The sequence below is a fragment of the Centruroides vittatus genome, unplaced genomic scaffold (assembly GCF_030686945.1).
Source record: "Centruroides vittatus isolate TY-2023 unplaced genomic scaffold, ASM3068694v2 contig_1168, whole genome shotgun sequence".
In the NCBI taxonomy this organism is placed as follows: Eukaryota; Metazoa; Arthropoda; class Arachnida; order Scorpiones; family Buthidae; genus Centruroides; species Centruroides vittatus.
The window spans coordinates 426,538-451,649 of record NW_027120749.1 but is presented as its reverse complement, the minus strand read 5'-3'; the positions used below and the strand labels follow the sequence as shown (position 1 = coordinate 451,649).

At 31.6% G+C, this 25,112-nt stretch overlaps 1 protein-coding gene across 2 annotated transcripts; it reads left to right on the top strand.

Annotated features, from left to right (window-relative positions):
* The first annotated feature begins 505 nt into the window (after window positions 1-505).
* Window positions 506-20,459, top strand: LOC136981141 (zinc finger HIT domain-containing protein 3). Of its 2 annotated transcripts, none has more exons than XM_067277423.1 (5): window positions 506-563; window positions 6,849-6,943; window positions 13,568-13,676; window positions 14,640-14,706; window positions 20,224-20,459. In XM_067277423.1, exons 2-5 carry the CDS (start codon window positions 6,849-6,851, stop codon window positions 20,406-20,408), a joined length of 456 nt encoding a protein of 151 aa, XP_067133524.1. In that variant the 5' UTR covers window positions 506-563; the 3' UTR covers window positions 20,409-20,459. The 2 variants fall into 2 exon arrangements, with proteins under 2 accessions (XP_067133524.1, XP_067133519.1); XM_067277418.1 differs by having other exon boundaries at window positions 518-563; window positions 13,568-13,674; window positions 14,635-14,706.
* Window positions 20,460-25,112: the final 4,653 nt, after the last annotated feature.

Sequence of the window (25,112 nt, the reverse complement as noted above, 5' to 3'; positions counted from 1 at the left end):
TCGTATGCAAATAGCTTACGAAAAGAAACTTTTCTCATTACGATAACTTTGTGAAAAGTTATTTTTACAAAATATTATCTATATATTAGTTACATACACATTCTTAGTTAAATTGTTTCTTGACAGATGGCAGCAGCAAAAATCGATTTATTTTATAAATTTTCAAATTTTTTTTCCTTGTTAATTTAAATATTAAGCAGAATTTTCTATTATTATTAAAATTACCTTTTTAGAAGCGAAAATATTAAATAATGAGCAATTTTTTTATATTCTACACTTCAAGTTTTGTTTCTTTTATGCAATAATAATAAATTTTAATTAAAAGATCAAAATCTTTATATGACACACAATTCTGGTATTCTAGTAAATTATATTATCATGTAAAGGTATCCGTGATTAGTTCTGTCACCCTTTAGATCACGCAATTTGATTTTAACCAATGAAAGAAAACTAGATCTGTTATAAAGCATAATATATCGTTTGATAAACGCAATGGTATTCAAATTAAAAGAATGGAGCAGACATAAAGTCGATGCGCGCTATTGAAATGTTAAACAGGAAAGGTGCTTAAACCCATTTCTTTTACCAACATTAAATTGTTATTTTCACATAAATATTCATTATTTTTCTTAATTGCGCGAATCACTTGAATATTATTCTGCAATAGTATAAATTTTAAATTACTATAAACATGCAATATTAAAAAATTTAAGTTTAAGGCGTTTGACTACTGTGGAGAACCCAGGATCGAATGCGGACGAGCGATCTTAGGAATTTTCATTCTGGATATGTCGAACCCTCGTCCTCAACACTTGCTGCCTTAATGTGAACCTGGCCTAGCCTATGATGAGACTGAAAAGCCCTCTTAGTATATATATTCGGCTATAATAATTATCAGAGAATAATTAAATTACAAAATGCAAAACTTACTAAAAAAGTAAAAAGATAAAAACAAAAGATTTCGTTCTGTTGAGTCAGAATATTTTATAAATGCGAAATAAATAGGCTAAAGTATTTATAATAAAATTCATCAAGTAATTTTGTCATTAGATTCTGCTTATTGTAATCACGAATATTATTATCAAGCGTTTAACGTTATCAAAATTAGTACAGTATGATCCAAAATATTGTCGATATCCAGCCGTCATCGTTTTCTGATGAAGATTATTAAATCCATCACGTTTTCGCCGAACCGCGTAAGAGCGCTCCGACACACCAAGTTTTCGTCATATTCCAGTGTTTTGTGGTCATGTCCGGTTTGAATCTACACTGCTATATAAAGGAATTTATATTATATATAAGACTTTAGTACTTAGTATATAGTACTTAGATGTAACGAATAGAGTAAGGTTTGAAAGGAATGGCGAGAGAATTATGTGGACGATAATCATTTTTGCAATAATTTGGCCTCGTAAAAGGAAAAAATAGACATATTTATGCCGAATGGAAAATTTAATATCCGTTTTTTTTTTATTGTCGTTAAGCAATTGTTATCATTGTTTACGAAAATACATTATCGTTCTGCATTGTTAAAAGGCTAAATGACGAATTTTACAAATAAAAATGGGGGATTTGTGGGGGGTTGGAAAGGGATTACATTTTTTTGGAGCAGAAAAAATTGATTGGAAAGTACAGGAAGTGTGTGATTGTGTAAGAATAAATGAATGGACGCGCGTGCGACGGACTGGAACACGGTCCGGTGCACCGTTCATATTTATATTATTTCTATTTTTGGTTTTTTGGTGATCGAAGAGAATTCTTCCAACGGGACAGTGGGCCACAGGGCCGCCGATAAAGCGAAAGTCCCAAAGGGGGCCCGGAGGGCGGCTTAAGAACGGGATAAGCCCGGAGAGCGGCCCAGCTACAAATGAAGCCTGCAGGCGAAACCTGAATTCGTATCTTAATTAGGATGTAATCGATCAACTGCGAGGTTCGCAGTTGGTCGATTACATCCTAATATAAGATACGAATTCAGGGCTAACAGCGCAGTGCGCCGGATCCGCTCAACAAGCAAGCAGTTGTCCTGGGGAACTTCCCGGCCGAACAAAGAAGCTCTGATGCCTGTTTATTTATATATTTTTTTATTTTAAAGGAGCGTCGAACCCATGCCTTCAAGCTCAAGACGACACAAGCGGCGGAGCGTAGCGCATGAGGCGACCACGCCTTGTTGCATTACAGACTGTAAGCAACTGGCAATAATAAGTCCAGTATTGACGTGCGGAATTGTTAATTTAATAGCAATTCTGCGCATTTATTACTGGTGTTTCACAAGTCTAAACCATTTATTTACAAAACGGCTTCTCAAATTTTATATGTTTTATTTGAATTCCATCTGAAACGTTTTCCTCGTACGAATTTCTTTAAAGTGTATCGTTTCTTCCATAAATCGTCTTAAATTCCCTTCCGAAGTTGCATTTCGTCGTTATCTCGCCATCCATAACGATTGTTAGCATTCAAATTTCTATTAATATTTAAAAATTAGTTTTCAATCGACAATTTTTTTATTTAAACAAAATTTTCTGTATCTGTGAACACCAATGTCGCTTGCGTTGCTTTCTTCTTTGCTCTTGTTCCACTTATCATATTTGCATTCTGAAGAAATGTTTGGTGTCATCGGGCTGCATTTGAAAAAATTGTACTGTACACCTATGAATTTCCACTGTCGCCGCCGACTGTCCGGTGTCTTTCATCAATCTCCGGAACGGACTTAGACAGAGAAAAGACAAGACCAGACGTGGAAACCTCTATAGAGCCAGGAGACCCGCCGATTAAATACAGTAATACCTCAGTTTTCGTTGACTTCGGTTATCGTCGATTTTTTTCGCGGAAAAATTTGTCTCGGTTTTCGTTGATTTCCTCGGATTTCGTCGGCGTGCCCAAGTGACCTCGCTGCTAATTTTGCGAAAACAAAGGGCGACTCATGCGCTTTCCTGCTCAGTGTGAAGTTATTTCTCGTTCTGTGAGCATTACCCCTCGACGGTCCACCATAGGCCAATGTTTCCGTTCCCCGAACATTGGGAGTTCCGTCGAGGGTTCGCGCTTCGTCAGGACGGGCTGGTCAGCGTGGAGTTTTCCGGGTTTTCCTCCACGTCTGTAACATTTGAATAGGGTCCAGTTTCCCTCAAACGGACCTCCCGGAAGGCATTATTCCCCGCTATACAACCGTCATACAACGCATACAACTACTATAACATGACTATTACGTCACACTTTACGACGGGGCGATGTAAGCTAGAAGCTTATGTCCAAACTAACTTCGACAAGACGTTACCTCCCGCGTGTCTAGCCAAACAATTCCATTGCTTTCCTTCAGATTAGTTTTTTTAATATTAATTTCTTTTTGCTTTTAGTATTATAATGCTATAATTAATTCTGTATAAAATGTGTTTTTGGTATGCATTTTGTAGCTGTCTAGAACGAATTAATTGGATTTACATTGATTCGTATGGAAATAATTGCCTTCTGTTTTCGTCGGTTTCGGATATTCGTCGAGTTGCTTTCGGACAAATTATCGACGAAAAAACCGAGTATCACTGTATTTTTACTGCAATGTGATTGGGTATTTTTTAATTTAAACGGATCACCGAGTGTTCTCTACGCACTTAATATTTCGTTAATTAATTAACTCATCTGGCCCGTGCTTTTCTGTAATCCGTGAAATTTCTTTTCAAGATATTCTTCTAACGTAGAATTGCGTAAAACATCTACTAACGGTCTAGCATTTATGTAATTTTTTTTTAAAATAGGCGTTCTACTCTGATACATCCAATATAAATCGCTTTTCTTTCGTTAGTTAATTTACATATAAGCACAGCTGGTCACTTGAAGCTGTGTTGTGTTTTTTTTTGTTTTGTTTTTAAAAAAATGTTCTAGAAAAACACACATCGATGTGTAAATAGTCTTCTCCATGTTTAATGCTCCTAATCAAAAAAAAAATGTTTTGCCTGAATTATTATTATTTCTAACAAACTCGAACAAAAGGACGTTCAATATGCTATGAAAAAGTAGTTATTTAAAATCATGAAAAAAACTAAGACTTTTGATCTTAGAAAAGTGCAAAAGTCTGCGGCTTTAAGAGGCCTATGAGAACCTTTAGCAGGCGGACAATGCCGTGGACGAGCGGCGAGGAAGAGACCCAACATACCTAGAACAAATGAACTGAGTTTTTTCGACTACCCGGATTTGATCCCGGGTCCGCAGAGCGCTAAGCTGACCTGTTAAGGGTATCGGCCATCCGGTAGTCGAATTCTTAGGTTATGAGACATAATAATAAGTATTTTAAAAATCTGTCCAGCAACAAGTTGCATAACTTTCCTGGCCAAACTTTAAAATTGTGTGTGATCTGTTATGAGATTTTATTTTAAAATCTTTTTATATTATTAATTATTATAAAGTGATAAGCCTCATTTTTATAGAAGAGATGAGTTTTATTTAAAAAAATTGCAAAAGCTAATAACAAGTAAATCTTCGGGTTAGATACAGTTAAATAACCTAAATAAATAGGACTTAACAATTTGGAGGGCTTATTTATTTAGGTTATTTAACTCTATCTAATTTATAGTAGTGGGCTAAAAGCGTTGTTTATTATTATTAAGTAAATCTTCATTAAGTCCGTCCTATTCCAGGTATGATAAGTGACCCTCTTCACCTTTAACCAACAAAATTTAATAATATCAAACCCCTAATATACAAACCCTACATAATTTCAGAAATTTTCGAAAAGAGGACCGGGAGTTATTATGCTTGGGTGAACAAAATTGTGTATCCCACATACATACTAAAATCTGTAGATACAGGGGGAAAATCCAATTATTTTACATTTCTCGTCGCTTCAAAGTTCGAAAAATGTAAAAATCCTCGGGCGTCATTTTTTTGATCGATTACCATATTTTTCCTCTGTTATATACTCGTATAACGGCCGGGAAAGTAAATACTGTATTAAAGAAGCTGTTTAATAGAGAATTTGCCAGATGGAATTTAATAATTAAAGTTATTTTTCATTCCCGCGACTATACAAGCCAATGTCATTTTAATATTGTTCTTACAAGTACAGTACCGAGTTATTAGCGAGGTTGAGGCCGAAGTTTTAAAACGCGAAAACGTGTACGTCGGACGTTCAGCGCCGCTTTTTCCGTAAGCCTAGAAGTTTGACAATGGCATTTGGAATGTCGAGCATGATTTCACTGACATTCCAAATGCCATTGTCAAACTTCTAGGCTTACGGGAAAGCGGCGCTGAACGTCCGACGTACACGTTTTCGCGTTTAAAACTTCGGCTTCAACCTCGCAATTGTATTGACGAAGGTCTAAGAACTATCGATGGTCGACAGCCGATGCCAATCATTTCATAACGATGCCGGATCGACATCTCTTTACTACTCGTATATGGGAAGCAGGTTTATATCAAGATATAGAACGGCCAACATAATTTATTTTTCATTTTTTAACTCTTTTCGTGTTGTGGGTATTAAGGAGGCGTGTTTTTTCATAATGGATTTTGGCCATTCCCCTATCTACATATTCGGGACTGATCGTCCTTGAGAAATTTTTACAGGGTTTGGCCGGATCTTCTAATGGCAGCCCATTTCCTGTCTCCTTAAATGTGTTTTCTTATTTATGTTAACCCGGATTAACATAAATAAGAAAAGCAGATCGTCACTCGATCTGAACTACCCATGGAAAATCTCGAGAGCTGAGATACATTTGAACCTGGATTCCAGACGTTTATAGAGAAATGATTTTCAAACATTTTCGAGAGATGCACTTTCTACTTTCTGAAAATTCTGCACTCTCTACACTACGTAAAAGCGGCCGGATGGCCGAGCGGTAAAGGTGGCAGACTACCGCTCTGGGGGACCCGGGATCGAATCCGAACGGGTCGAGAAATCCCCAGGAATTTTTCGGGGGGTGGTCCGTTCGGATATGTCGGGCCCCGTCCCTCACCACCCGGTCGCCCCATTGTGGGCCTGGCCGAACCCATAATGGGCCTACTAAAAGAGGCCCTCTTAGTGCCTACAGGGCGGAAAGAGTTAAAAAAAAAAAACACTACGTAAAAGCATATTGTCGTATGCTTTATATTCTTAGGATATATTTTATTTTAATAAAACAAAGATTTTTTTTTACATTATTTTTTTTGGAAGTATACCAATTATATTTCAAAACAAAATTAAAATAGCACACAAAGATATCTACCGCTAAATGAAATCGAATTTTCATGATACTACATTTTAGTCGTAACTAAAATGATAACTTAAAAATGTAATAATGTTAATGACATAAACAAGTAAATTGCGAGTGTTTTTAGTGTTACATTGTTCGAAAACTAATGAATAAAACATTATGTATGTGTGGCTGTTATAATACTAAACCTACTCGAAAATAAACAATGATATTGATCATTTCTTCGCACTTTCCTACAAAGAGTCTGGCACCTCACAATTTTAGAACCAATGCTTCGGAGATATCGTATGTCCAATCGTGGCTTAACAAAACAAAAATGATTTTTTTTTTAATAAAATTCGCAAATTAAATAACAATGAAAAATATATTACAAAATTAAATATTTGATGCTAACATTATATAATAAAATATAATTTTTATTATTTTATTATATATATAAATACAGTACATACATTCAAGGTATACGTATATATTGCATTGGGACTGTAAATAAGATAAAGAATATATTTTTTTAAGCTCAAATGTAATATTTTATTATTAAGATCTCAGTTTTTTTTTAAAAAAACTTAATTCTTAAATCAAACTATTTACTTAAAACTATCTTCAAATTTGAAGAATAAAATAATAGACTTCTAGAAAAAAATATTTAGTTAGCGTTTCCACCGATAGATGGCAATTTCGAAATTGAAGAAAATGGCAGATGTCTGTGAAGTCTGTGGAAATGTCACGTGGAAGTACAAAGTGCCTTGTTGCTTAATTAAATAGTAAGTTATAAGTTTACCGAGAATATCGGAGTCAGACATTATTATTAAGTCTCCATAAGAATTTGAAATTATTGTTAAAATGAAAAATTGATGCTTCTTTCCTTTGGGGTTAATGGTCAGTGGTGATATTCAGCGGGTTCGCACAGGTTCCGCCGAACCCGTTGGTAAAATTTTCAGTTTCCCGAACCTTGTTAAGCACACGTAACATTTCTCAGTGGTTTTGGTTTCTTTTTAAAAAATATATTAAAATATACGTATTATACTCTGTAACACTACTAAACTAGAGCCTTATACCCCGTTCGCACCGAGCATTTCAATCTAGATTGTGAGCAAGGTCGGGGACTTTGCCTTGGTGCGATCTCTCTCGACCGTTTCAATCTCGACTGAAACGAGGTTTAATTGCGATCGATTCAAGAGAGTTCTTGAAACTAGATCCAGTCATAAGAGAGATCCCACAATCTCGCGCGCGAGATAATACAAGATGACTGTGGAACACGTGTCGGGCTATGGACAGCGAAATAAAAGGATATCTGCAGGGCCGGATTATCGAATAGACAAATGAGACAAATGTCTAGGGCCCGGTTTTTAGAAGGGCCCGGTCAAACTGTCTATTTTGAAAAGATTTGTAAATAAGATAGTTTACTTTTCTGTTGGATAACTGTATATAATAAACAAATAAACAAAAATATATTGCTTTTTATATGGATATTGTGAATTGTAAAATCTAAAGAAAATGAGTTCTTATGTTTCTTCTTATTGAGAGTAATTCTTCCAATAATTTAGAATTTTTTTTTATAGCGATAAGAATAATATTTTTTATTAATAAAAATTTAAGATTTGTTTTAGTTTTTCACATTATTTAATTTCGTTTTATTTATTGTTAAATATATATATATATATATATATAGTGCTCTATTTCTTGTGGGAGACGGAGGGGGCCCGGTAAGAAGAAAATGTCTAGGGCCCCTGTGTTAATCCGGCCCTGGGATACTGTATTTCGAGAGACGATGACATCTGTCTATTATCAGCAGTGCCATTCGAGGTGAAAAATTTCTCTGCCTAAAAAAAAAAAAAAAAAAGAAGACAAGGTTGACAGCACTAATATACTATTGTTACCTGGTCTTCGCCCAGGGCACCTTACGTTCCAAATACACCACTGATTATTAGATATATCGCAAGAAAAGATATTGTATTTATTTCTAGCCAAAACTTCCATTTTGTTTGTCGGTGATTGTTAGGGAAAAATTTTCTGCTAGCGAACCCTTTGTTAAATATTTCGAATATCACCACTGCCTATGGTTTCCAAGATGGTGGCTCGTCTCTGATTCCAGCAAATAGAAGAAAGGAAACAGTGGGGACGCACATTCTAACCTAACCTAACCTAACCTAACCTAACCTATTCTAATAAATTACCCATAATTATTACCAACAAAATTATTAGAATAGGTTAGGTTAGGTTAGAACGTGCATCCCCACTGTTTCCTTGCTGGAATGAGACGAGCCGCCATCTTGGAACCATAAGTAACATTAACCTATTTAACAGCCATTCATAAATGACACGCACCAAAATTCCATATTTAATTCCCATTGCCACACCAAGACAAACCACCTTCATATTGGTTGTCATCTTCCCCACAGAGCCATTGCATTAGTATGAATAAAACCACTGTTAATTAATTGTATAATAGATGTTAACATAAAATGATTTATTTACATTTTTATCAAAATAAAACACTATGTAACAATAGCATTACAATTAATGTGAAAACAGTTCTAAGTTCTTTAAAAGTAACAAAAACTATCTGCTTTGCTGGAGTTTACTCCTTTTCTTTATAAAAAAATACTTCACTTTTATTTGTAAATAAAGGTGAAAGCAAAGAAGTTTGTTTTTTGTCTAATTGAGGTATAGAATCAGCAAAGCCTCTTCTATGTTTCTTATAGAATTGAGTTTATTTTCAAAATTTGATTGGTCAATTTTGATTAAACTTTATCTTTTTACATAATATGAAATGAGAAAATTAATAAAAATCAGGGAGTTCTACAATTTTACTTTCAAAATATAAGGTTGCTAGCATGAGTGTGCACAACTTTTTAAATTCTTTTTTATGCTAGCAGTGATGTCATTGCTGTGGTAGTGACAAGTATCATCATGGATGCCCCTAAAACAATGTTGATGATTTACTAACACTTTGACTCAATGCTTAGTTTGTGTTTGGACAGAAAATGAACTGTCCTGGAATCATTACATTAACAAATTTTTATTTTTGCTACAACTTGGTATTAAGAATAATTATACTTATAAAAAAAAAATTGATGAGTTTAAATTTTATAAATGCTGTTTAATAAATTATAGTGTCGTTTGTGAGCAACCAGCCTCTCAACAGAACCATGGTAAATTCCATAATGTCCACATACCAATACAATGGATGGTTTTGTTGATTTTTTTTGGGTCATTTACTAGTATGGAAGTAAGTTTTGGGACAAATTTTATATAAGGTCACTCCTAGATTTACTGTTTAGTTTGGTATTTTTACTTAAGTAGGGATTGCTTATAATTGTTGCAAAGTACTGATTGCATTTGGCAAAGATAAAATATATTTTTATGCATGTTATAATTTACATGCTATTTTAAAATTCCATCTCAACTTCAGAAATGTTGTGAACTTAAACAATAGTGCATGTGGTTAATTTTTTCATTAAGTTCTAAAGTTTTTTTTTATAGTAGTTTGTGTAGAAAAACCATCATAAAACTTGCCTTTACAAACTTGGTAAAGGTGACAGCTTTTTGTTTTAATTTTTTAAACTTTTTCTTACACAATGGAATCCCATTTTTCCTACTCAGTGGGACTGGGAAAATCTGTATGACTGAATATCCTGATAATCAGAAAATTTGTTAACACACAAAATGTATATAAACTGTATTATTATATTCAATGTTAAGATGATGTTACAGTATAATGTTCTATCTTGCTTTTATGATATAAAAAAAGTTTTTTCATTTGAGTTTCTAGATATATTTTAGAACTGAAAGAGCTAGGATATTGAATTTTGTAAAATATTTTTTTATTATTATTAATTTACTATTTTTAATATTCCATTAAAAACATTTTTCTCTTTATATGGTTTTACATTACGTACATTTTTTCCACTCTTATGTCTTATGTCTAGATACAAAGATTACAAGGAAATATAGGACCAGTTAAAGAAATTATTGACTGCCAATATTTTTCTCTGTTTATCAAAAATTAGGAGTTATTGTTTACAGTGAGACCTTGGTTTTCGTTGATAATCCATCTGAGAACAATCGGTAAAATCCAAAACCAATGAAAACCGAGGCAGTTATTTCCATATGAATCAATGTAAATCCAATTAATTCATTCCAGACACTTCAAAATAATAATAACTTTTCGACATCTTCAATTGTTTGTGATCTCTGTTTTGTTAGCACTAGGGATTGCAATTGCTGGATCCCTCATCCAGCAATCCAGCTGGATCCAGTGCATTCTTGGGCCTGCTTGATCCACAAATACTCAATTAACTTTCTAAATAATTGCGCAAAAGTCTACGTTGTCGCGTTGCTGCCTTGCTAACTACTAGACTGCTACTAATTACTTACTCACTACTTTACTAACACTAATAATTAAATTACTTATAAATAAACTATACCTTAATCAATCCAGCAAAATTTAATAAAATAATAATGTATTTATTTGCTTTTAATGATCTTCCTCAGTTACAAAAAAATACAACATTAACTATAGAACATAAAATAAATTTTATGCTGTGTAAATTGTGTTTGGAATAAATATAAAAAGAATAGTGCTTAATTACATCCCATTTTTTTAAAACAAGATACATAGATGTACTGCCAGGTCTGATAATTTTCGTATTGTATACCGACGTAATCCCACTGTTTTCAAACTTTTAAGAAACGATAAAAAGAAAGAGGATCGGAATTCAACAACGGGTATATATTCAGTGCTTTACACAACCAACGTTTCAATTCCAAGCTTGTTTATGTGGGTGCAATGATGCGCAGTTTAAAACAAAGACTCAAGAGCACAAATATACAATCAGTAAGAACTTTGACAACACTGCGCTGGCATCATGCGCAAGACAGAAGGATGTTAACGTCCAATGGGATCAAGCGGCAGTTATAAAAACGATGTGAATAGGCAAACAGTCAAACATCTTGAGAGATTGGAAATCTGCAAGGCGCACATGACAACTGGTTGTATAAACCATAGAGATGTGGACTTATTGTCTACTGTGTGGAGATCCTTTTACATTAATTAATGTTATTAATGGACAATGCTGGTTTCATTGGATCTTATATACAGGGTGTTTTTTTTTTTTTTTTTTTTTTTTTTTTTTTTTTTTTTTTTTTAACTGACGGTACTCAGAGACATCTGTAGAGCAATCTAACAGCCGGACTGTTGCCAAATTTGGGAGAGTGACTAAGGATGACATGGGAAAGAGATTCCGCGAAGAAAAAATTAGTACCCAAATTTGCCGGTAGGGGTGGATTTGGCACTGTTGTAGCAAAACAGCTAAGAATCTGCATAAAATCCAGCTGCAATTAACAAACACATGAATGAATAATCAGACAGAGGTTTCAGTGTAATAACGAAAGTTTAATTAATCAGCAAATAACCTTCTCCCTTCTTCAATATGAACACCGTGTTCTCTATGGCCGAACGTAACATGTCTGCAGGAATGTTCATGACAGTTCAAGAAATGTTGTCCTTCAAACTCATCAAGTTTGGGACACTATCAAGATAGACCTTGGACTTTAAGTAACCCCACAGGAAAAAGTAACATGGGGTTAGATCAGGGGAGCGAGGCGGTCATGAAAGTGGAAAAAAGCAACTGATGACCCTTTCTTCAGTGAGGTGCTGGTAGCTTTTTCACTACAACAGTGCCAAATCCTTCTCTACTGGTGAATTTAGGTACTACTTTTTTTCTTTGCATAATCTCTTTTCCATGTCATCCTTAGTCACTCTCCCAAATTTGGCGACAGTCCGGCTGTTAGATTGCTCTACAGATGTTTCTGAGTACCGTCAGTTTAAAAAAAAAACACCCTGTATATATTTTTTCCTCTATTTATTTTGTTTATTTATCTATATTTTGTCCGTTTAGGCGTTTTCCGTTAATTTTTATATTTATTCCGAACACATTTTATGTTCTATATTTAATGTTATATTTTTTTTGTAACCGAGGAAGATCGTTAAAAACGATTGAAAATGTTATTATTTTATTAAATTTTGCTGGATTGATAAAGGTGTAGTTTATTTAACTTATTCTACTTCCATTACATAGTTTTATATACTTATAAATAACTACAGACTAATATGTAGAGCCTATATATGAAAACTGGTAAGACTGATAGCCACTTAGCCACTGATTATCTGTCCTTACATTATTATAATATATTAATATAAATTAATCAGTAGAATTACCTTTGCTATTATATAACTTAAAGATTACATTATAATTATAATCTAACTAAACATTTAAAGTTAATTATCTCTATCTCAAATGTTAAACCGAACCAAAGTTAATTTTACTACCTAAATGTGTAAGAAGTTTTACTGATTTATAGTGACCAGTATAAATAATAAAAGCTTTTAAAGTATTTTTTAAAAATGTTTTATTTCATTAAAAAAACATAAATTGCAGGATAGATAGATAGATAGACAGATAACACTTTATTGCACCAAAAATACATCCATGCTGGATCCAGCTGGAATGATTTCAATCCAGCAAAAATCCAGCTGGATTCAAAACACTGCTGGATTGCAATCCCTAGTTAGCACATTCACGCTTTTTGCTACATTAACTGCCTTTATTGCTTCCTTTTTTTGCCACAATGGAATTTATTGTGTTTATTTGTAAGTTACAGCAATGCAACTCTTGGGCGATCTGCCTAGGGGAGATGCCTTCCGGGTGCCTTTTAAGGGTAACTGGCCCCTATTCAAGCATTACAGACATGGAGAAAACCCAGAAAACTACATGTGATCAGCTTGTCCAGGCAAGGTGTGAACCCATGACCAAACTCCCAGTATTCAGGAAACGGAACCGCTTGGCCACTGGTGGGTCAGAATTTATTGTGGATACGACTTCCTGTACATGCACTCGATTTCAGCAAAAGTCAATGAAAACCGGGATATCACTGTACTTAAGTGGAAATACTAGTTTTTCTTTAGTAGTTTTAACTCCATCTTACATTACATTGTTATTAAAATTAATACAATTACTTTAAGTGTGTATATGAAAAGAAAAATTTTGTTTTTATGATTCTGAGCTTATTTAGAAAATGAGAATATTTAAGCTTATTTCTGATCTAAATGACAAAAATTATAGATTCAGTTTAACTTGTTAAAGAAATAATAATGAGTTATGTCATGAAAATCCTTTCGGTATGAGATGTTTAGTTATAATCAAATTTTATATAGAAGTTTTAATTTAAGAAATAATAAATTATCTTATTTTTTAAAATTAATTATACTGTATTTGAATATCAGAGAAAACAACAAAATTATTAAAATTTTATATATTAACATATAAAATACATTATAAATTACTTTTTGTAAATAATTTATTATCTGTTCATACTTTTTATAGTTGCTCAGTGACTTGTTATAAAAAACATAAAGAAACTGGTTGTTCAAAACAGAATACAGAACAGAAATTGTGTAGTCAAGATGAAGTCCAGTGTTTAGATAAAAATGGTAATGTAATTTTGATTTTATTCAGTTTATGGGAAAAGGTTTCAAAAGGACTTTTCCTTATTCCTGTTAAATTTTATCAATGACATTACAATATTAATTGAAACTGAAAGACTTGTTAGAAAAATTTTATGAAGTAAATAAATGTATCTTTATATAAAAATAAGAATACTTTATAAATATTTTAAGTTTGAAACTATCTTAGTATTTTGAAAACAGTAACTTTTAACTATTTGTAACTATTTAAACGACTTACCTATTTAATTTTTAATTTTTTAAAAATATGTTTCACTTAAAATTATTTTATTTCTTTTTCAAATGCAATGTTAAATATTATAGAAGAAAAATAAATTTGACATGCTAAGATAATTTTTTCACTGTAAATATTATAAATCAGTTGAGTTTATGGTGTATTATTGTTTAATGCAAAGCTTTGTAGAGTGCTGTGAGATGGCCTTGGAGGTCATGAACAAAAGCAGCATTTTCATTAAATAAAATTTATTTAGATGTAATTTGATAGTATTATTATATGATATCGAAAAATTGAAAATGTAAAATGATTATGCAGTGGAAGTAAAAAATACCATGAAAGGAAAAATTAAATAAATTTACTCAATGGAATGGATTGTACAGTATACTGCAAATGGAGTCATGGGTTATAACTGTTAACAGAATATATTTAAAACAGCTTTTGTTTTTAAGAAATTTTTATCTCAAGTATATTATTAAATATTTTTTTTTTTTTGTTTTAATACATTTTTGAAAATTTTAATAAAGTTAGAGAGAATTATATTTGTGATTAAAAAAAAGAACAATATATTCTTTTATAATTATAAATTGTTTTGTATTATATTATAAATTTATTTAAATTGCTAAGTCTTTAATTATATGTAATATTCTGTCTTAGTTAGAAGTATAGATTCATGAATAATATAATAATTAAATCTTATATTTTATAAATAGCTGATGATGATGATGCAGAATATCAATTTATAACTGAAGATACAGTTCTAAAGGAAAAATTAAAATTATTATGTAAGTTAAAAAGAAACTTTATTTTATTATTATATAAAAGATATTAAAAACAATATTAATGTAGCAAGAGGAGGAAATTTTTTCTTTATATGAATACGAATTTTAGATATGTGCTTAAATTTTGATTTCATCAAATTATAATATGCTAATTAATTAATAGTTCATAACATTTTTGCTTTACAATTTGCAAATGACAGAATTAATTAGAAAAAATATTTTATAATTCTAGTGTTATTTAAATTGTCTAATAGTTTAATAATTATATATTAACAGTGGAAATGTATTTATTGGTGGAATAAGTATAAAGTATAAATTTATGCTAAATTATTTTATAAGAATAGATTTGCAGCATTAGCTAAGAACAATCACAAAAATTATACTGGCATAATAAATGCACTAAACATTAATCTTACTTCTACTTTTCAGTTATTCACTTATTGAAATTGTTCTATTTTTATTTTTATATAAATTATTTCTGCTGTCATCTATACAGTATTACACTGATATATAAAAATACAGTTGACTAAAACATTGTTAGCCTAACATAATCAGTATGAGTTTTAACTTAAAAATAATAAAGTTGCAAATATTTATTTTATTTTAATATTAAGTATTACTTTGGTTTGTTTAAAATACAAATATTATGTTATAGGTTTACTTCAAGTGTAGGAAGGAAGAGCAGAAGAGCATTAAGTCTCTTAAACCAAAAATTAAAACTGAATAAATATAATATACTATTATACTATATACTATAATACACTATTAAGATTCATAATCTTTTGTAATTAATATAAAATCTAATATAAAATCATACATATTTTATAATTCAAATATAATATTTTGCAATTTTTGAACACACTCGACAAACCTTTATGTCCAGTAACATTTAAAATTCATGAAACAAACGTTTTCAGCCTCATTCAAGGTCTGCCTTTGGGCTAAATTGAGAAGACCGAAAACGTTCATTTCACAAATTTTAAACATTACCACACATAAAGGTTTGTTGAGTGTGTTTATTGACACTAGTAATTAAATTAGAAGATATTGTTATTTACAATTTTTACTTTTTTTGCTATTATCTATATATATAATCGAGACTAGTTGATAATAATAATAATAATCAGTGCAGAGCGCAAACAGTTAGAAGTTGAAATTTGGTACCCAGTTAGGGTATGTCACAAGAATGCACACTAAGAAGGGATTTTTCGAAATTCCTCCCCACAGGGGAGAGGGACAGGATTAAGGCTTAACACTTCCATTAACAATAGAAGTGTTACGTAACAATGAAAGTGTTAAGTAACAATGGAATTGTTAAGAGAAAGTGACGTGCAAGACGCAGATGCAGCTTTTTCATTTTTGCAGGAAATCAAACATATTTTTAGACCCATCTAAAAATTCTCTAATTAGTCTGGAAACAGGGGGACCCAATTCTTGCATTCTGTGAAAACAGGTAAGGTAATAATCTTAATCTTTGGTATTGTTATTTTTGTCCGAGCAACACCGGGCCCACCCGCTAGTAGAATATAATTTACAAAAAGTATGGTGTTTGGTCAAATTCTGACTACTTGACTTTTGCATTTCTCAACATTTTGATACTCCAGGAACCCAAAAATGTAAAAAATAAAATCTTGCAGAATTGTGTATGTTGGGGTCTATTTTGCATTATATCTCACAACTGGATGAACCAAAAGTTTTAAAAATTGGCAGGTTTATTTCTATGTAAGGGGCATTGATACTATTAAATTTTGAAAGTTAAAGGTCAAGAAAATGGAAAGATAGAGGTGGATGTTGTGTGTCATATCTCAAGTGGAATCAGATTTAATGAAAGTTTCACTTGTTGTTAGCATTTACGATTTCTTTAAAAACTCACTCCTACCCCAAAAATAAGCTCTTCCCTTTTTCTATTAATTAATAACATAAAAATTATTTTTTAATAAAATATCAGAAAGTTGTGCAAGAGCCCTTCCAACTTTTAAATATTGTGTTTAATTTTGTTGGCTTCCTAACTGACAATCCATTTCCTTACTTTTTTGAGTGAAAGCTGAAGATGACCAAAAGCAGATTAAAAATGTTTGTTTTAATAAATGAAGTTTGGTTTCCAGAAAAAGCAGTTTTTGTTTTATAAAATGGTGCCATTTTTTTAATTTGTTAAGATTTATAATGAAATTAACTTTTCATAAGTTATTGCAAAAATGTATTTTTGCATATTTGATTATTAGATTTATTTTTTTAATACATTTCTGGGCTAGTTTATTGATTAAAACAGTAAAAGTTATGTTTCGGTGTTTGTGATATGTGATCCAATTATTTATTTATTACTGGAACTTTAACTATTACTTGATGCAGAAAATTGATGGTTTGTCATTTGTCATATTAATGAAAACTCTTAACAGATTCAAAACTTTAATGAAGCATCTATAAAACTTTTTTATAAAATCACTGCAATGCAAAGTTTTTGCTAGTCTCAGTTAAGCTAGTCTGCTGTTTATGTTCTGCATTTGGAAACTAGCTTTGATTAGAAATAATTTAAAAAACACTCATCTAACTTTAATGTCTTATCATTAAATTTTTTTTAGTGGCTTTTGATATCTTAATTACTATTATTGCAAACTTTTCTTTCATTTCTGAACACCTAAGAATGTAATTGCATACTTTTTGTATAGCTCTCAGTTACAACTGTTAGCAGTATAGAGTTTTTACTACATAATTCTTGTTAGCTTACAACTTTTACATTGTATAACAATAGTACTACAGAAAATAAAAAACAACAAATATAAATGGTAGATTAAATAGCACAGTGCAGTTATCCATCATTTTCTGATTTAAAACAATTTTAGTAACTAATTACTAAATTACTCTTGACATTGCATTAGCATAAAAGGTAATGAAACTTTTAGAGATTGTTTTTTTAATAACATTAAAAATATGAACATCCATTAAATGAATTTTTCAAATGATTTATATAAAAGTTTCATTGTTTACTTAAATATATTTATATCCCTGACAACTGAAAGGTTTATTGAAAATTATGACTTTGTCACAACATTAAATCAAAGCATTTAATTATTATACACTCCTCAAAAATAAAATTGCAACACCATGAAGGAATGGACATTGCAGGACCAGTAGTAGGTGGCAGAGATATGCAAAATGATTAAAAGAATAAACAAAGATATGCAATAGACTCTGTTTATTCAATAAACATTGTGCCCAGTGAATATGGGCTCCCATAGGCAGCTATATAGGCCATATATAGTGAGGCGATTAATTGTTGCCTGAGGTATCTCTTGTCAAGCTTCATCCAGTGTGGTGCACATGTCTACAGTATGTGGCAGTGGTCCCTGTGCACCTCACATTGGATGAGATCCCATGGGTGTTCAACGGGGGAGAGATTCAATGAAGCTGCCAGCCAGAGAATGTGTATTCCATTCAGGCTAGTGAGAGTTCACTATGCAACATGCGGTTGGGAATTATCTTGCTGGAACACGATGTTGGGTGCCATCTGCAACAGTGGCCAAACCATGGGCCTCACAATTTATGTGATATACTGTTCTGCTATCAGAATACCAGAAATGTGCATCACAGCTGTCCACTGATTTGAAAATGATGCCTCCTCAAACCATGATATCTGGTGTGGAGCTGGTGTGAAACTCAGCAAAAAGGACTGGTACTTCATGTTCCATCACCAAACCTGTCCATGGTCATCATTCCTCCACAAACTGAATCAGGATTCATCCGTAAACAATACTCAATGCCATTCAGTGGTCCAGTTGCAATGACGACACCACACCAGGCATGCAGCCCTATGTCAAGTGGTTAATGGTATCCTGGTTGCTGGGACTATGCTTGCAGCCCAACTTCATGCAACCTGTTGCATATGGTTTAGGTGGATACAGATGCATCTGTTATGATGACAGGCAGCTTTGGATGCCATATGCCATGGGAAATTGGTAAGAAAAAGATAATTATTTTTGCCTTTACTTTGTAAATATCTCGAAGTGTTTGAGTTCACAATTTGTTGTTTCTCTCTTTACCAGATACTATGATAACTTTCCATCCCAAAATTTATCAGCATAATCCTCTGAGCAGAAGGAATAGTTTAGAACTTCATAACAGGTAGAGAATAAGAATGATAATATTGCACTGACTGTTATTCTCTGGGTCATAATAATAATCTCCAGTGCTGATCCAGTGGATTCATCTCAAATGATGATTTTCATATGCAAATCATCAACTTTGCAATAGTAATGATTGAGGAGTTCTTGACATACTTTCACTTGTTGTTTTATGATATCTGTCAATTCTTTTAATATCCATCTTGGGCAGTTTTTCTTTAATTTAAAGATTGCATAATATGCAGCACTCTTTCTTGGGTGATTTATAGTTGGAGAACAATTTCTCTTCAATTCAACAATTTTCTTAATGTATAAACTTAAGTTTGATCTGCTTCTTTACTATTGGAATTAGTTAGTCAGTCACCTTGATCTTTGTTCGTTGAAAATACACATCTCATATCTATTGCAGGTTTTGCACATCTAATACACTTTCAAATATTTTTCAACCCTAAATCTATTGCTGTAAATGACTTGTGAATATTCATACACATATAATCTTTCATTGTTGAAAATTCAATCACTGTAGCCTTTTATAGAATGAAGAAAACAAGTTTGTGTGTAAATTTGACGCTATACAACAATGCAACGTAATAAACTGAGACAGTAGAAACTAGACACTAGTGGCTGATAAATAGTGGTGATCACATGTTTCTTTTCTACACTTTGTGGAGTTTTGTAGTAGGAAATCGTATTTATCAATCAACCCATATATTTAATATAAAAATCTACTTTTTTAATCTTCATGATAAAAATTGTGATTTTGCTGATTTTGAGTCATATTTTTTTTTACTTTTGTTACTTTTTTAAGTGTTTTCAATCTTTGTATTATTTTATATGCAGCAAAAAGTATTTGAATTTATGTGAGTATTGAGCAATATAGTTGAAAACATCTATTATTTGTCTATAACATGCCATATAATCTACTCTTTGACTGTCAAATGTTTTAGCTGGGAATGTAAGACACTATTAATTCTAAGACATGTCTCTATTTCAGACAAATAAGAGAAGGTACTTCCTAGAATGAAGAAAACATGGTATATTCATATTAAATTGAACAGAACGATTAAACATTTGTTTTTCTGATTTTATTAAAAATTAGATAATTTTATAAACTAGCATTTATTTACCAAACTGAATTTTTCAGGATCAGTCCTAAACTGGAAGAGACATTTACTGATCCAGTTTAAAACTGATCCTGTTTAGAGGGTATATATAGTAATGTATGTCTATTTACCTAAAAACAGGTTGATGAAATTATTATAATTTTTTATACTTTGTTTAAATTTAATTATTATTTTAAAGTTTATGTTAGACATGAAATTATTATTAGATACTATATGTATTATTTTCAAATTAATAATTTATGAAATAATAATATTTTAATTTTGTTTTTCTCAAATAGCTCAAGATTCGACATTGAAAAGTGTATTGTACAATCCTCATTTACGAGATATGTTACAGAATTTGGCAGCATCCTCTCATCCCAGTAAAGATTTGGAGGAAGCTATGAAGATTCCTATTTTTGTGGAATTTGTGGAACATTGTATGAGGATAGTTGAACCAAATAATTCAAATGTAGAAAAATAATTTATTTGTAAAATATTTGTTTTTATATAAAATAAATTTATTAGGTTTTTAGATTGCCATCTATTACGACCATTATTGTATATAAAATGGAAAAAGTAAATTTAAGAAAATTTGAAAATTTTGAATATTTTTATAAATTTTGAAACAAAAGAATCATAATTTTTAAACAGATAAATTAATCTATCCTTTTAGTAAATAATTTGTAAATTACAATATTTTCATAAAATAACTTAATGTGGTAGACAGGTTTCACAAAGTTGATCAGAAGCTATCTTAATTTATCCTTCTATTCTACTACTTGCTTTCTTCTCTCCCTAAATCACTTCTTCCTCCTCATTGTTTTCTTACCTCTTGGAATTTTTTCTATACAGGATTTTCTCCATAACATTTCTAAAATCTCTCTTTTGACATCAATAAATCATCTCATCTGTTTCCGTTCATATCATCATCTAAGCATGTTTCCTCCTTACCTTCATTTTTTAATTTTATCTGTTTGATAATTCCTATTGCATTTATCAAGAACTTTATTTTACCTTTTTTTAAAGTTTAAGTCATAAACTAAGTTTTGTAGGTACTGTACATAGTAAAAGAAAACTTGTAAAAAGTACTAAGTATTTCTCTTTCCTTAGCAGGCCGTTGATACATTGATAAAAAGTTTTGTTGGCTTTTAATTCTTATTTCCACTTCATAACAATACTACTGTGATCAAAGACTATTGGGAATGGTTCATTTTAACTGCTGGCTTGCAAGAGGATACTGTCATCGTTTTTTTCCGTCGTTTGGTACGATTTTCATCAACATCTATCAGCAATCTGTATGTAATTGACTGGTTTCGTTTGCAAATAAACGCTTGTTTACGTGTGAAAAATTTTTGCACCGGCGATTTTTCAAAATTTCGAGTGTGAGCAAAAAACGTGCATTAAATTTTGTTTTCGCAACGGATATACTGCTACAAAAACATTGGAAATGTTGCAAAAAGCCTTTGGTTACTACAGTTATCAAAAACGAGTTTTCGAATGGTACAAGATGTTCCACGAAGGCATAGAGCGCGTCGAAGATGGTAGACTATTCACTTCAACTGACGAACAACAAACCACTCGAGCCAGAGGTTTGGTGCTGAATAATCGTCATTTAACAATTAGGGACATTATTGAATAGGTTACAGTATTGTCAAGCAATTTTAAAAGATCACTTGGGCTTGCGGTGCGTCGCTTTAGTCATTCCGAAAACGCTGAATATTTTCCAAAAACTGTTCGTGTGGCCGAGGAAATGCTTTCTCTAGGTGAATTGTTCTTAAAACGCGTCATTATGGGTGATGAAACATGGATCTGGCGAACGTTTTTGAGCCCGCGTTCCATATGGTAAGCATACTTACCATATGGAAAGATGTTTATAGTTTAGACTTAGAATAACGATATTTAAAGAAATTAAACAAATATGCTTTAATATATAGTTGGCTTGCTGTATGGTATCACAATGTGGATTAGTCTCTGTAAACCTTGTAGATTGGTAGACTTATCTCACAGCAGACTGGTCAGCAAACTTTTTATTTTTACGAACTGTGCCAACCCGAAATGCATTTGTAGTCCGTTCGTAAAATAAAAATAGTTTGCTGACCAGTCTGCTGTGAGATAAGTCTACCAGTCTACAAGGTTTACAGAGACTAATCCACATTGAAATATGCTTTAATTAAAATAAATGTAAAAAGGTTGACCAAGTGATAAACCGAAAAGATAATTGAAAAAGACAGATGATAAACCAAAATCGTATAAGTTACGTGCCAGTGATTTCTCTTTACATGCCACTTCGGGCACGCATGCCGTAGGCTTCGCCACCCCTAATCTTTTGACACCGAAACAGCTCAACAACCGAATGGCGCTCGAAATGTGAAGCAAAACAAAAGACCCAGTCAAAGTCAGTCAAAAATCGAGACTGCGTAGAAGGTTTTTTTCGATTGTGCATCACAAATTCTTTCCCACTGGCCAAACTGTCAACAAAAAATATTGAACGTTTTGCGTCGTTTACGTGAAGTAATTCGTAGAAAACGATTCGATTTGTAGCGAGAAAACATGGATTTTGCACCACGATAATGTATCTGCTCACAATATTCCTGTTGTAAATTTTTGGCAAAAAAATTCAACAAATACTATTCCACAAGCACCATATTCATCTGATATAGCACCGTGTGACTTTTCCTCTTTCCTCAACTAAAATTTCCGCTTCGTGGTTGCCGTTTTGAGTCGATTGATACCATAAAATAAAATTTTCTGCGAGTCCTGTACGAGTTTCAAGAAAAAGATTTTAAAGCATGTTTCGAGAATTGAGAAGAAAAAAAAAAAAAAAAAAAAAAAAACGTTGGCATAAGTGCATTGCAGTGGGAAGAGGACGAAATAATTTTTGATGAATAAATTCAAATCTTGCGTTTTATTGAACCATTTCCAATACTTTTTGATCACAGAAGAGTATTTCCTAGATATTTGAATCTTTGTTTCTTAGCTAGTTTGGAAATAGATTTCAGATCTGTTATATAATGATTTAACTTTGATATTAAAATAATCATAATGCATGTTAGGTATTTTTTAGAACATTTCAAATACGTAAAATATTTACAGATTTAAATGAAAAACTAGAAATAATTGCTTCAAAATAACGTATTAATGATGATTGTTTTACGCATTGTTTAAAGTTAAATATTTTAGTAATTATTTTTAATTTCATGAATTATTGTCGGAAGCACTTGCAGTAAGATTTTTAACAATTGAATCAATTAAATCAATGTGTTATAACATTGTATATTTAAAATTATTAAATATGTGCAATACATATGGGCAAAGATTAAAATTCAAATGGGAGTTTTACTTAAGTGGATTCCGTTATATTTCTATCGCCTTCCCGTTTAAGTTTATAATAATATTGGTCTCAGTCCTCAATCTAGCTGTATCAGTGAAGATCAGAAATTCCCAGTTACAGCGAAAAGTTTCCTATTTCGCTTGAGAAAAGATATCATAATCAAAGGAAAAGAAAGATAAAGTAATAACCGTGTTTTGATATACAGTATTAACTTTTAATTGTTTAAGTTTAACAATAAATTTTTATTAAAATTAATGCAAACTTTAATTTGTAACGTACATGTTCTTTTCATCAAACTAAACGGTTTTATTTGACGGCTACTATAAACTGCATATTTTCTCTGGCGTAATTATTTCCTTTGCACTTATCAATTTGATGTCCGTAAAGTATTTTAAAAATAATTTATAAAAATTTTGATCTTTTCAAACAAATTATACTTAAAATGGCAACTGATATCTATAACAGTGATTCTCAAAGTGGGGGTCGCGACCCCCAAGGGGCTCGTGAAAAATATTTGGGGGGTCGCTGAAAAATTGATGCCAGATCAATTTTTTCAAATATTTTATAAATTTACTATGGATTCATGTTTAGAAATAATAGAAATAAAAAATATATAAAATAATTTTTACTTAAATAAATTGCACACATAAATAATAAAAATAATATAAATATTTAAATACGAGCCTAACCCCCTCCCTCCGGGATGTTTTTTGACACACTTATTTTTCGGGGGTCCTTTGAAATTTTTAAGTGCAGAAGGGGGGTCGCGGTCCAAAAAGTTTGAGAAACACTGATCTATAAGAAACGTTATTTCTTACTCTATATACCAGTAATAAGAAAATAATTAAAAAGTATACCTGTGTATTTACTGTACATTTTACATATTTCATTTTCTGTTAAAGTTTGTTAGATAAATATTGCACTTCTCTATCGTAGTTTATTGTATTTATTAATTTTGCATTATTTCCTGAAGTTTTTAGAAATTCTAGGCCGTTATTATTTCAAGCTTTAAGGACGAGCTGTTGTTATCCGAATAAAAAACCGATAATTGCAAAAGTTAATAAATACTTCATGAAAATAAGTCGTTATTTTTCACTTGTTTAAAAGCAGTTGATAGATCTGCAAAACTCATAAATACTGTATATAAAATCGTTTTCTCGGAAAAATTAATAAATACAGTAGGGGAAGGTGGGGCAAGATGAGAACGTTAAGGTTTGAAAAGTCATAAGATGGCAACCGCTTTAATGAGAACAATAATTTTTTTTTTCTTAGCAACTACAACATTTGATAATATATAATATATAATTTAATTTTTGAAAAACGTTTTTAAAAACAAGAAAATTTAATATTTTAAAATTATATGTAAATGCATCACCGGTTAATGTTACCTATGGTAGCGAACATGGCGGCTCGTCTCTGAAACAGTGGGGACGCACGTTCTAACCTAACCTAACCTAACCTAACCTATTCTAATAAATTACCCCTATTCTAATAATTCGGTTGGCAATAATTATGGTAATTTATTAGAATAGGTTAGGTTAGGTTAGAACGTGCGTCCCCACTGTTTCAGAGACGAGCCGCCAAGTTCGCTACCATAGGTAACATTAACCGCACCATCTTGCCCCACCCATGAGGTAAGATGGGGATATTATTTTTATATACAAGAAGGACAAATTAAAACGGTTAAACTGTCATTTTCTTCAATATTGGCACAAGAACACTGTGCCCATTTATCACAACGGCTACATTTATTATTATTTTCCGAATAAATAAATATAAAAGTTTGAACTTACTCGTATTTACTTTACCAGACGGTACTGTCACTTCGCGCATGCTCAGTTTCGCTATTTTGTA

Excerpts from the sequence above, each read along its gene's own strand:
- LOC136981141 (XM_067277418.1), top strand. The coding sequence starts at position 6,849 with ATGGCAATTTCGAAATTGAAGAAAATGGCAGATGTCTGTGAAGTCTGT. Across the intron at positions 6,944-13,567 it reads CCTTGTTGCTTAATTAAATA|TTGCTCAGTGACTTGTTATA; the intron begins GTAAGTTATAAG and ends TACTTTTTATAG. Across the intron at positions 14,707-20,223 it reads GGAAAAATTAAAATTATTAT|CTCAAGATTCGACATTGAAA; the intron begins GTAAGTTAAAAA and ends TTTCTCAAATAG.